This window comes from Diorhabda sublineata, chromosome 5 (genome assembly GCF_026230105.1).
Source record: "Diorhabda sublineata isolate icDioSubl1.1 chromosome 5, icDioSubl1.1, whole genome shotgun sequence".
Classification (NCBI taxonomy): Eukaryota; Metazoa; Arthropoda; class Insecta; order Coleoptera; family Chrysomelidae; genus Diorhabda; species Diorhabda sublineata.
Window position 1 is genome coordinate 28,969,237 of NC_079478.1, and position 13,050 is coordinate 28,982,286.

Sequence of the window (13,050 nt, forward strand, 5' to 3'; positions counted from 1 at the left end):
ATTAATTTCATTTTCTTCTGTCACAGTCAAGTATTTAATCGTTCAGGATATTCATGATTTATTGTACCCGTGCGATTGAACCGCTCCATTGATCTCTTCCAGATTGGTTATGGGAGTTGCCTTCTTTCAGAAAAACGTTTATGGTACACTATTGCTAATAGTAAGGCGTTTTTATTGCATGTTCCCAAAATCCAGATCATATTATTCATTCTATCACTAGTAAATATCAATTTTTGACAAATAAATCATAGCCAAATCACAATTAATTATTAAATGATTTATTATTTTGCTCAGAAAAATCAAAATATATCAATAACTAAATAATTTAATTATAGGTAGGCTAGCCATGAAAACTTTGTTCAAAAAGGGGACAGTCAGATTATTTTTGCAATCGTGGTGTAGGTACAGGAATGAACTCAAATGTACCGGAAATTCCAACATTTATTTTGCATTCAAATTCAAAGCCTTTAAAACATCAAAAAGTGTAAAATATTTTTAGAATATTTAATGGCCTAACCCAATTTTTTATAGTTAAGCATGTTTATGCAAAACTTCATTATGTTTATGAAATTATTAAAAAAAAAGATTCATTCAACATTTTCACTTGAATGTCCTGATTGTTGTGTAGTTTCTGTGTCTTTGTTCCAAAACTTCTAGGAGCTGCTCATTTTTTTCAATACATTTTTGTTTTTCATGAGCATTTCGTAAAATTCATCACAAGAATCATAGACATTCACTGGTACCATCAACATGGAACTTTTTCTAAATCTATATGAGGATTGATTCCATTATTAATATTCTGGAAGTGTATCTAAATATTTACCGATTGTGCAATAAGAAATTATCAAGTAACAACTTTTAGTCATTTCATAAAAAAAATAGTTAAAAATTTTACTGGCTAAAAAACGAGTCTTTTCGTAAACCGAAGGGACAATCCCAAAAGCCTTAAATAACGGAACTTTCCCGTTAAAAACAGGAAGTATGGCCAGCCTAGGTATAGGGAATGCTTGGATAAAATCAGGACTATGTTGGTATTACTTTTCGATACCCACATAAAATACAGGTTGATTCATTTGAAAAAACCGAGAAAATGATGTATTACAATTTTGATTCATCCTGTATAAGATTCAAGGCATATTATAGAAATAAATAATTATCCAGAATGTTCACTACGCATTTGAATGCTTTGGCCTCTACACATTGGCGGATTTACCAGCAGGCTGCATGGCAAATTTTAAGAATTAAAATAAATACAAATTTCGAGAAATGGAGAGAAATTGAAGTATTTAACAAAAATCAGAATATTTTCCTATATACAGTGCTAAATAATAAATATTTCAACATCTCCATATAAACAATCACTAAACGCTTAATAATTATAGATGAATGTCTGGCATGTTCAATGGCTTGCAAGCAACAAATCTTTTTTTATGTGCCACATTCTGCCCATTCTTTGAATTTAGTGGTAATTGCGGCTACTGAATCGTCTATAGAAGCGTATCGCTTTTTCATTTGCTGCAGGAAATCTACGTTTTTTTGTGAACTCCGCCCTCCATGATTTAAATCGGAAAAGAAAAGGGCGTAAAAGGGTAAATCTGCCATTTTGGTCAGCTAAAGAGGAAGCATGTAGAAGTTTGAAAGAATTTAGGCTCGAAGTTCTTAGAATTTTGCAATCAATCAACGATGATTGTACCGAAAAGCCTGCAAAGCGACAGGAAGCGGCGGGAATACTTTTGAATTTAGAAAAATTGGAAACTATGGTAATGGTTGTTGAATGAAATGTTTTTTTGGAGAGAATAAACAAAGCGAATGTTCAAATTCAGACTTCTAACATAGATTTAATTAACGTTGCTGAACTTTACGAATCACTCCGATGCTTTTCATAGTTGACCGACAGAATTTGTAGTACTTTGAAGAAAAGACGATCGAGTTAAACGTATCGAAAGAATATACAAGAGTGATTAAAAAAAAGATAACAGAAAAGAAACAAACTATTTGATGATATACCCGAAAATATTGGAAAAGCTGCGAGCGATTACTTCAGGGTTAACATGTTTCTCGTTGTCATATCCGAGTTAGCACAACGGCAAGAAGCTTAGGTATTGCAATACTTTTAAAGTTTGACTTAAATTATAATACTAACAAATAAATTTTTAATGTAAGCTCCATTAATATTATGTAAGTATTGTATAGATTTTAAACAACCTTAAGGTGACATCAGACAGTTCCTTTTTTGGTTCATTCGGTTGCGAGTGATTGATGCCGAATGCCGAAATCCAACATCGCTGGATAGGTTCACTAATAAATTGATTTATCACTTTTGATTCATTTAATGCCTAGACGTTTCATTCTTACCTCAACTTTACCTTCTTTTAGAAATGGCACAAAATTGATATAATTTTTGCTTAAAATAATGTTTTTTCATAATTTTTTGCTGTAAAAATAATCAAGGATTTAACACGGTACCGTAGTTCTCAATGATATTAGCCATACGGTGAAAGTTGATGTAACGAGGATGATGGAACACAAATCATAAAGTTGGAATTTTATTGATAGAAAATTGATACGATTGTGGACTAAGATATCAAAACCTAGAGGCAGCAAAAATTGAATACCCTATGAGCGGTAAAACTGTAAATCCGCCACTGCCGCTACAGTTCTTTATTTTTGAATTTCTTTTACATTATACAATGCATTAATCTTTTCACTATTTTTAAGGAAAATTGGTTATAACTTTGATAGCGTACTGTGTTAAACTGTACTCTCATATCTCAAAGGACAAACGCGGCACTGAACGCAAATAAGACTAATCAATCACCCTGTATACTCATGTAGGTATCGAATCTAATCAGATATCAAATATTTAATATTAATAGTTAATATTTTGCCAAAATATTAACAACATAATTAAAAATAAATTTTATTCCCGATTTTTTTGTGTTTTCCTTAATTAAATCAAAGGGCTGGTTATCACAAATAATGTAGTGACTCTTTATATTCAAGAAATTGAAATATTAAATTAATAAACAAAACTTACCAGCAAAAACTAAAGAAGCAATTGAAGACATCTCGTTTTTTGGAGACCACAATGGTAATAAATTGTAAATAGAGGGATAAAAAAATCCCTGAGAAATTCCTTGCAAACTTCTACATAACATGACTCCATAAGAACCAAGTAATTCGGACATTTTAGGTAATAGACAATGAAGAATCGAGTTTATCGCCATTGCTATCATGAGAAAGTATTTTGTACCGTATATTCTTCCCAAATTCCCGGCTAGTACTTGAAGAAATAGATATCCCCATAAAAATGAAGACAAGAGTGTACTAGTATTTGTCCAATCATATGTCTTGAAAATAAATAAATTGAAAATTAATGTCTATCATAAATTACTCCAATAAGTGGAAATTTCTACTAAATACTTGAACTTAGTTAGTTGAAAATTGGTGTCCAACCGTCTAGAATTTTCGTAGCAAGTGAATTTAATTAATTACTAGAGTTTAATTTATAATAAATGAGGTATAGTAAAAAATATGGACAACTATTTTATTAGAAACAAAGTGAAAGAGTAACAAACACTCAATTAACCTCCATCATTACTTCATTTGATTATTATTATCCTTATCCTAACGTTGAATCCATGATTGGAAGCAGTTCTGGAAGATTTCTTTTGGAATGGCTTTCATGTGATCCACCATCACCTTTCCAATGTTGAAACGTTTCCTTTCCAGCAAATTTTTCGTTTAAAAAGTGGCATGATGAAATGTATGGTAAGTCGAACGAATGTAGATAGACAGACAAACAATATCAAAACTAACTTGACACGGTTGTTGTCATGATGAAAGAAAAACCGATGCTTCATTTTTCTAGTCTTGTGTCACAAACGACTATGGTTGAAAGGATTTTTATGGAAATTGTTTTCCATCGAGAACTAAATCAAGGCTATTTCCAGTAATAATATTGACAACCAAATTCGTATATGCATGAGGATGATCTTCCAATTTCAAGCAAATTAAAACACGATTTCAATTCCATACCATATGTTGAAGTGTTTTGCATAGACTGATACGGGATTTTCAGTATTTCAATAAACTAATTAAACGAGTGTTTTATCCACTTTTGTATATTTTCATTTAGTTTAAAGTGACAGATGTTTTAAACTTGAAACACAACTAAATATTTTTATTCATGTTTCTTTTACGAAAGACACACAATTCGACTGAAATGACTATTGTAGCAGACTGATACGCGGTTAGGACGTAACTAATAAACATAGATAAGTAGCGTAAGTTAATGCTGACGTATTTTTTCATCCCACCTCGTATATACTCGTAGTACACTTCTTGACTCTTGAAAACAATATTATATTAATCGACCCACTTATATTTTGATTGAAATACTTACTGGAACATCCTTATTAGGACTACTAGATTTATCTGTCATAGCAACTAGAGCTATAGCTAGTTGTACTCGCATTCCAATAGCTATAGTTAATAGCAAAAATAACAGAAATGCTTCAACATGTCGTATACCTATTATTGGAGCTGAAACAATTGAACTCAATATTATTCTTAAATTTCAATTTCAATAGTCTCAGTAAAAAAACAACCGCGACGCGTTCTGCACGGTTGCAAATTACCAAATACAGAAATAACCACGCAGAAAATGTAGCTAGAAAGTACACATGAAGTGTGGAATTAAAATTGAAGAATCGTTTGCAACCTTTGCTACTGACCTGATTCAATCAAACAGCAACGCGAAGCTGCTAGAGCCGGAATAGAGAAGCATGCTAGAAAAATATTGGCGCTGTCCCGTGAAAAACTACATCCTACTAAGATTGGTCAAAATGTCGACCCCTGTGAGTGTTCCAGCTGTAGCTCTAAGCGTTAATGATACCAGCTTGCATAGTCGCAATGAATTCAACTTCGCTGAATCAAATTTTATAAACGCATCGGATATTCCAAGTTGTTCATTAAATTTGAATAAAGCTTCAGCTCTTTCGTCTGGATTCAAAGAAGACTTTTTGATGTGCCTTGTAAACTTATAAAGTATATGGCTTTATCGACCTGCGATTCAGTTACCTATTATTATAAACAAAGTTTCATGTAGAAATTTTCAGGTTTCTATGCTAATTTACTTGCATGAGCTCTTTAAATTATCAAGAACGCAGTAGCCGTTTGATTGTTGATGTTCATTGAATACGACGCGTCGTGGTCAACAAGAATGTTTACAAAGCGAAAAATCATGTCATTTCGTTAGGCACCGTCCAGAACGCGTTGCGGTCGTTTTTTTTTGCTCAATGCGCGTTTTCGATTTTTGAGCAAATCATATACATTCAATTTGGGAGCAATGTCTACAATAGCGGAGTGTGTAGAGCGAGCTATCAGAAGTTGAAAAAAACGGACCTCGTACATTCTCCTTCCTATCGTTACTTGATACGCATTCTTATATATACAGGGTGATTCATTAAGAATGTCTGAACTGTAGATTCTAGACCTGAAAATATGATGATTCTGCTCAACATGCCTTATGCAAATATAGCTAGTTTCCGAGAGTTCAAAGTTTAAATTTACATTTTGATTTTCGCAATATTTTTTTGTGTTTTCACAATTTCTCTTTGAAAATTGGCAATTTTACGTTTTTTGGCATGAGGAATCATAATTTGCAGTCTAATTTAACATTGCTTATAGAGGGCGCTAGTTACATTTGTTTGTGTTAATTAAATCAAAGTAAACTTTTTTTGGGCTAAACTTGCAAATAAAATATTAAATAATATTAATAAGCGTTAAATTCTTCAAAAAAAAGTTACTCTTCTTTGATTCGTGTAACTCAATCGGTTATCGAGTTATTTGCTTCTAAAAAGTTCAATAAATTTTAATTTTTTCATAAAAAAGTTTTAATATTCCTTAAATATGTAAAAATAACAAATTTGTTAACAAATATTATAAAAATAATCATTTGTGGGATTCTCCACATGCTATTAGGGCAACACATTTTCAGCACGAGTTTAAGATTAACATTTGGTGTGGTGTAATATGTGGGTATTTAGGTCCTTTTGAACTGCCAACCAATTTAAATTAAAGAAGAGTAACTTTTCTTTGTAGAATTTAACGCTTTTTAATATCTTTTTTATTATTTTAGTTGCAAGTTTAGCCCAAAAAAAGTTTACTTTGATTTAATTAACACAAACAAGTGTAACTAGCGCCCTCTATTAGCAATGTTAAATTAGAGTGCAAATTATGATTCCTCGTGCCAAAAAACCGTAAAATTGCCAATTTTCAAAGAGAAATTGTGAAAACATAGAAAATTATTGCGAAAATCAAAATTCAAATTTAAACTTTGAACTCTCGGAAACTAGCAATATTTGCATAAGGCATGTTGAGCAGAATCATCATATTTTGAGGTCTAGAGATTGGACATTCTTAATGAATCACCCTGTATATTTTTTGTGAACTGTTTATTCTCCTTTTTTTAATTTATCGTCGATTTTATTTCTCATATTTTGATCCATACTGAGCACACTGTTTACTCCACCAATACACCAACACTCACAATTTCACCGACTGATGCGCGTTTCGACAACCAAATTATCGTCTTCAGAGCCTGAAGTTTAAATGTGATGGTATAAACAGTGGGTTCAGTATGGCTCTAGAAATCTAGTTTCTGAAAAGCCTTATCGATTATTCTAAAAATTTGCTCCAATGTCGTGCACGATACACATACACAGGTATGCCTATGTGCAGGCACCCGCGATCTCTCTCGCACAATGTGCTGTATACCTGTTATAAAGTTTTATTTTGATTCCAAAAGTAAAGCTAAGTCATATCTTTATATGTATTACTTATATGATTATTGAATTTAATAGTGCGGTTTACAAGGAATATAATTTCCTGCCTGTTCCATTAAATAAGACACTATTCAAAATATGATTAGCAAAATTAGGAGATTATTCAATTTAATAATATTGATTCTGATATATTATTAGTATATTTTATTTATTTCTTTAAGCGAATTATATATGTATTTCTTAATAAAAATGACCCTTTGACTTATTTAGAACTGTTCGATGGAGCAAACATTCGTTAAAATAAATTACACATAAATGAAGAGTATCGTATCTAAATATTTTGATCAAGACTTAAAGAAAATTCTAAGCGTCAATTTTTTAGCAATCTCTCAAATATTATTTGAAAAAAAAAACTAATTTTGAAACAGAAGAGACCTAAAATCAAGTACATTTAGAAGCATTGATGATATTTCCAACCAGACTGAAACCGTTTTTGTTAATAATTCATCAAGGGTTTCAACAACAACATAAAATACGTATAATTATTGGAAAAAAATAGGAATTGTATCTGTTATTTTGTGATTTACGACATTCATTTACCATATTTCAAATTAATTTCATCTTCTCGACCACAGGATCCTTCACCAAGTATTTAATATTTGTTTCTTTAGTATTTCGATTAATGTTTTTGCATGAAAAATAAATTTGATTGCTTGAAGTATGTTGATGATATATGTTACTGAACTAAAAGTGAGTTTAAGACTGCCTTTTACATTATTGCTCTTGAAAACACCGACGATTTCGCTCGTGTTTCTGTAAAGGTTGCTTCAGGGAAATCGACTGTGTGATGCGTGCCGTCAGCATTTTTTTATGGGAACCTATATTTGGTAACGACATAATTCATGTAGCGAAACGGATTATGATCTCATAATAGAAAGTAGAATATTTCAAAAGAAAATTATAACAGTTAGGTCAACTATATAATAACTGCTAAATTCAAAAAAATATAACAAACACACAAAATCCTAATGGCCAAGACAACATTGGGATTCCAGCGTGACGTTAAGCGCGAGATGTGTCAAATTTGAGCCGAAAATTCAACATACCGGTGTATGTGTATCGTGATGTCGTATCTCTAATTATCTGTTTCAAGTTTTCCAAACATACATTGCTGATATGATTAATATTTGTCTATAATGACTAGACACTTTACTACCAGATAATATTCTTCTTTTTGTTTATTGAATACCGCGTTGTAACAATAAAATTTTAAATTCGTCTTTTGATATGTCAATATTTGATACAAACGATAAGATTGCGTTAATTCTAAATATATTTTCTTGAAAATTGAATTTAGTTATGTACACAGAATTGATATGAACATACGTTATCTCACCATCTCAAATGTATCTGATTTATTTGTTATTTCAAAAGATTTAGATTATAAGTAAATTAGGATTATTTTATCTGAATAAACCGTTCATACTTATATACAAGGGGTGTCTGAAATGTTCCCAAACTCACCCTGAAGATATCAGCTAATGTCAATATAATTTTAGAAATACGACGGTTGCTACTTAAGTTTTGATAAAAATAAAAAAAAATATATTTATAATTGGATACAGGATTATTGTTTTTCGGAATATTCTTCACTGAGGTCAATACAATTTTGCAAGGGTTTGAACCTATTTTCGATTTATCCATTCCAATTGAGGTTTCTCCAAAACATGTTATTTGAACGCATGAACCCTTTTCTTCAGGTATAGAACGCAATTTATTGTTAATTTGCGGGAATGAGAAATAATTGAGTGCCAAACACGGACGTACGCCGAATGACCCATCAATTGGATGTTTTGACTGTGTGTGATAGCTTGTCGCGGTGTAAAATGATTCCGGTGTACCATTCAGAATTGACCGTTCTACGTTGCAACGATGGTTAGATTTGGTTCGTCTCGAAAGACCCATACAGTCGACTGTTGTTTAGTTTCGGGATTCTGTGCATAGATCCATAATTCGTCGTCTGTCACGATCTAATAGACTTTTTAACACAACGATTTTACTTTGTCAGCATTTCTTTACTCTAATCGACACGATCTTTTTTTGAGCGATTGTCAAATTATGCGGTATCCAAAGTCAAATGTTCATACAATATTGAATATATGTGAGTGGAACTAATGTTCAAGTATGACTCAATATCACTGTGTGTCACATGACGGTCTTGCAATATCAGTTTACGCACAGCATCGATGTTTTCAGGTACAACAGCATCAGACCACCTTTACTAAATTGGCTGCTGGTTCAATCAAAGTCGAAAATATTGGCGATTTGATTAAATTTTTTTAACCAACATTAATGTTTCAAGTATCTATCAACAGCTCAAAGAGTACTCGTTCGCACACATTCTGAGTACTTTCATTATTAAAAATGTCAAACTTAATGATGGTAATGTCAGATTTGACATATTTGACATATACGTTAAAAGATTGTGGCTTACATTTCAGCCATTTTAGTTCAAATTTGACAATCGTATAAGTAAGTCGTTATGAAAAAATAAGGAAACAACAGAAGAGTATTGGGCATCAATACTTGATAAGATAAAAGAAGATACTGCAAAAGTAACCGCATTTGAAAAAAGTACTTTTACATCGCACCTTCACGAATTGCCCAACGTATTTTGGCTCCTAGAGACTTTTTCTTCTTTTTTAACCTTGAAGATTCACTAGAAGATAAACGTCAATTCTGAGAAGAAGAGCGGCAACTATTATTATTGGCTTAACTAAGTGTATAGATTCAAAAGGATACTATGTTGTGAAATGAAAATGAGTATGGACACAAGGCTTGAAAGGAGATCCGATTTTGACGTTCTGATCATTTTAATTATTTATTATAATTCATTTTCAAAAGCATATTTCTTACTGGTTTACTCTAACTTTCAATTCGTTTGATTTATTTTTATTTATATTATTATTTAACTGAATAATTTTTTTATACCACGAATATATAAACTTCGTATACTTAATTACCATGTATATGATCTACGTGAATTACAGTTTAAAATATTAATACATGGAAAATGAAAAATTCTTACAACGTCCACGACTTATATGAGCACATTCTTTTTGTTGCGTAGCTCAAAATTTGTTTTAACAAGTTTCATCTATGCATAGTAAACCAAACTGACCGAGAGGTTTTAAAAAGTACAGTGTATACAATTAATACTGTAGTGTCTTAAGTAGCATAAACTATAACTACACCAATGATGATTCAAAAATCAATCAAATGAAATTTGTCTTCGTCAACAATACTAATTATATTAAACATTAATGAGACTATCTCTGGCGCTTTAGAATTAACTAATGAATAAATTTGAACCTTACCTTCTTTTAAACTTTTCATTGTCAATTCTGTGAGTAACTAAATACTAAGAGTATTTCAATCGATCATTGGAGATTGAATGATAGTTATAATCATGTTAATTTTTATCTAAACAAAAAATATGTCAAATATTGAACGGTGAAATTTTTATCAGAGATACTGATTGGAATAGATACCTAACTAAAAAAAATCTTGTATTACAATGTTACGATTAGTATAAAAGATCCCAATTTAAAGAGGTTTATTTGGAAATGTTTGAATTTCTTAAGCGGAATGCTTCCTTAAAATTTACCTGTAGTATGGTAGTACATTAATCAATATTATGATATACGAGGGCCAGTCTGTATATTTGAGATGCCATGAACTGAGTTTTGGCTGGCAACACTGCATTTTTTGATACCACCAGTATTAAGTAGTAGATTTGATGCAGTTGAATGACAGCTATCAAAAGTGAATAGTGATATATACAATTTGCTAGTGAAATATAAAGAGAATATGTCCACACAATGATCGACTTTTATTTCTAGGTAGATTTAAGTTAATAACAAAGTGTAATGCAAATTTGTTGATATAAATCTATCACTACCAGCTCTATTTCGAGAATTTGAAAGAGAACGAATATCGCTTGCTGATAAGCACGTGCTGGTATGATTATCAAGTTTTCTGCCGATAAAAGTAAGAGAGCATGATTTAATGAGAAACTATTACATCTATTAATTGAGGTGACTCTTGGTGTTAGATCCGTAACACCAAATTCAATTTAACATGAAATTTTTCATGTGACAAAAATTGGTACTTGTTAGGTGCCACATGTACTCTTTTCTTAATAGTAATTAGTACGATTTCTGTTAATTCTTTAATCCAAATAAACATTTACGTGGTCGATGTTTTGGAATGGAGGATTAAAAAAAGTAATCCATCATTTTTTGATATTCTTTAAGCCTTAAAGTTATAGAATATTCGGTTGAAAAAGTACATTGAACATAAATAAAATCATTCCACTGTAAAGATTTGTGTAACCAAATATCTAGCGTGATTCTCGTATTTGAGAAAATTTTGACAACAATTAATTTAATGTAATGAGAATGGGTGAAAGAAATCTAGCGCTTGATTCATCTGAATGACATTCTATTACACTCCCAGATCATAATTGGAATATTCTATGAAATATTTTATACTTGTAAAGGATAGTGACAGTAGAAATGATTCTGTAATGTTTATTCTAATTTATTTATACATTAACACTAAGAACACTAAACTACGAGTATTCACTATTCACTAAATAATATTCTAAGACCTACTACTAAATACATAACTAAATCTTAACATACTAATTTATTTAAACACGCCGTTTACTTGTCTATCCCGATGTGTTAGAGATGACATCAGATTATTTACTGATTACTACTATGGATAAATGGAGGAAAGCTCCATTATATTATAACGAGGCTATTTAATACAGGACATCTAATGAAAAACCAATAATATAACATCGAAATAAATCTTCATGCCAATCTGTAGAATCTTAAACAATTTCTTGGAATAGTTCAAATGATTTCCAATATTCAATAATTTTCATAAAAGTATAACAATTGTACCAATAAGTTCGATATAAAATTAGAAAATGGTTTCCAGTAAAAAATAGTGCAGCGAGGTGACTGTAAGTGTGCGTTCATATTGGCGATGATCAAGTGGTGAGCGAGGCCGGTTTCGCGATGTCATCGCGCGCGTTTTCCTGTTCGCATTGGTTAAGCGTCGTTTTAGTTATTTTCCAGCTTTCGAACCAAAAGAACGTAATGAATTTAGTAACCAAACGATTATTACTTATAGAAAGTACACGACTGCGAAGGCTAATTTTAAAGAAAAATACAAGGCGTTCATTTTAAATATAATGGGTATGTACTACAACAAAACGTTTAGGTAATATACACATATTTTTATTTACCTGAAACTCCTACAATTTGTGATACTTCATCCCATAATTTTGCTACCATTTTCCTATCTTTGTAGGAACGGTGTCTATCATTCCAAAGGGCTGGACTGGTTTGAATTTCCGATATTAATAACTCACGATCAATAATCTCATTTTCGACGTCATTTTATTGAAACTAGAACGTATAGATTGGTCGCACTTCGACTCCATACTGAATAAAAATATAAACGTGAGCGCCCCACATAGGCGATGCCGCTCAAAAAAACGAACAAGATCTAAGCTTGAGTGGCGCGACGTTGAGCGGTGGTTTTTTGCAATGTGAACCCATTCATTTAAAGTCTATAGCCATAGAGATTTTTTAACACATCGTTCGACGCTCACCGCTTGAGCGTTGCCAATGTGAACGCACACTAACCATTACATAGGTCCGCAGTGTAAAAAAATAATCAATAGCTGATAGTCGTTTTTTATTATCTGAACATAAGTAGCATCAATATAAAATATTTAAAAACTCAACAACAATCACTTTTTATTTAATTCACACGAGTCCACTTCCTTTGCTCCGACTCTGATCTACTAATACTACAAAAATGTTATTTTTATTGTCAGTACAATCTCCAAGAATGTGAACACATCTTCCAATTGATGTTTTATCATTTGTAATGTGTCTTTAAAAGAAGAGTGTACGTCTTTCAACCACTAATTTACCGCACATATGATTTCTTGATGCAAATAAAATTGTTCATCGCCCAAAAGTATTGAAACCAATCGGTAATTCTGGGAGGCCAATTATTGCGAATATCTGCGAATTCTGTCTGAGCTATTGTTGCTTAATGGCGAATTTATGAGTTTGTTATCTCCATGCAACAGAAAATCTGTGAAGCCTCTTCAGCATTTTTCTTCCATCGCCTCACTTATCTTTGAAACTGGATTGGCACGATGAGTACATCCTTC

General features: G+C 31.6%; 1 protein-coding gene across 1 annotated transcript in view; it reads right to left on the reverse strand.

Annotated features, from left to right (window-relative positions):
• Positions 1 to 10,260, reverse strand: part of LOC130444707 (uncharacterized) — a 56,133-nt gene extending 45,873 nt beyond the window's left edge. The window contains exons 1-3 of the mRNA XM_056779982.1: positions 10,166 to 10,260; positions 4,406 to 4,545; positions 3,038 to 3,350 (exon numbers count right to left, since the gene is read on the reverse strand). Coding sequence (XP_056635960.1) covers positions 3,038 to 3,350; positions 4,406 to 4,545; positions 10,166 to 10,184 — 472 coding nt within the window. The 5' untranslated portion in view covers positions 10,185 to 10,260. The remainder of the gene's footprint in view (positions 1 to 3,037; positions 3,351 to 4,405; positions 4,546 to 10,165) is intronic.
• Between the last annotated feature and the right edge of the window lie 2,790 nt (positions 10,261 to 13,050).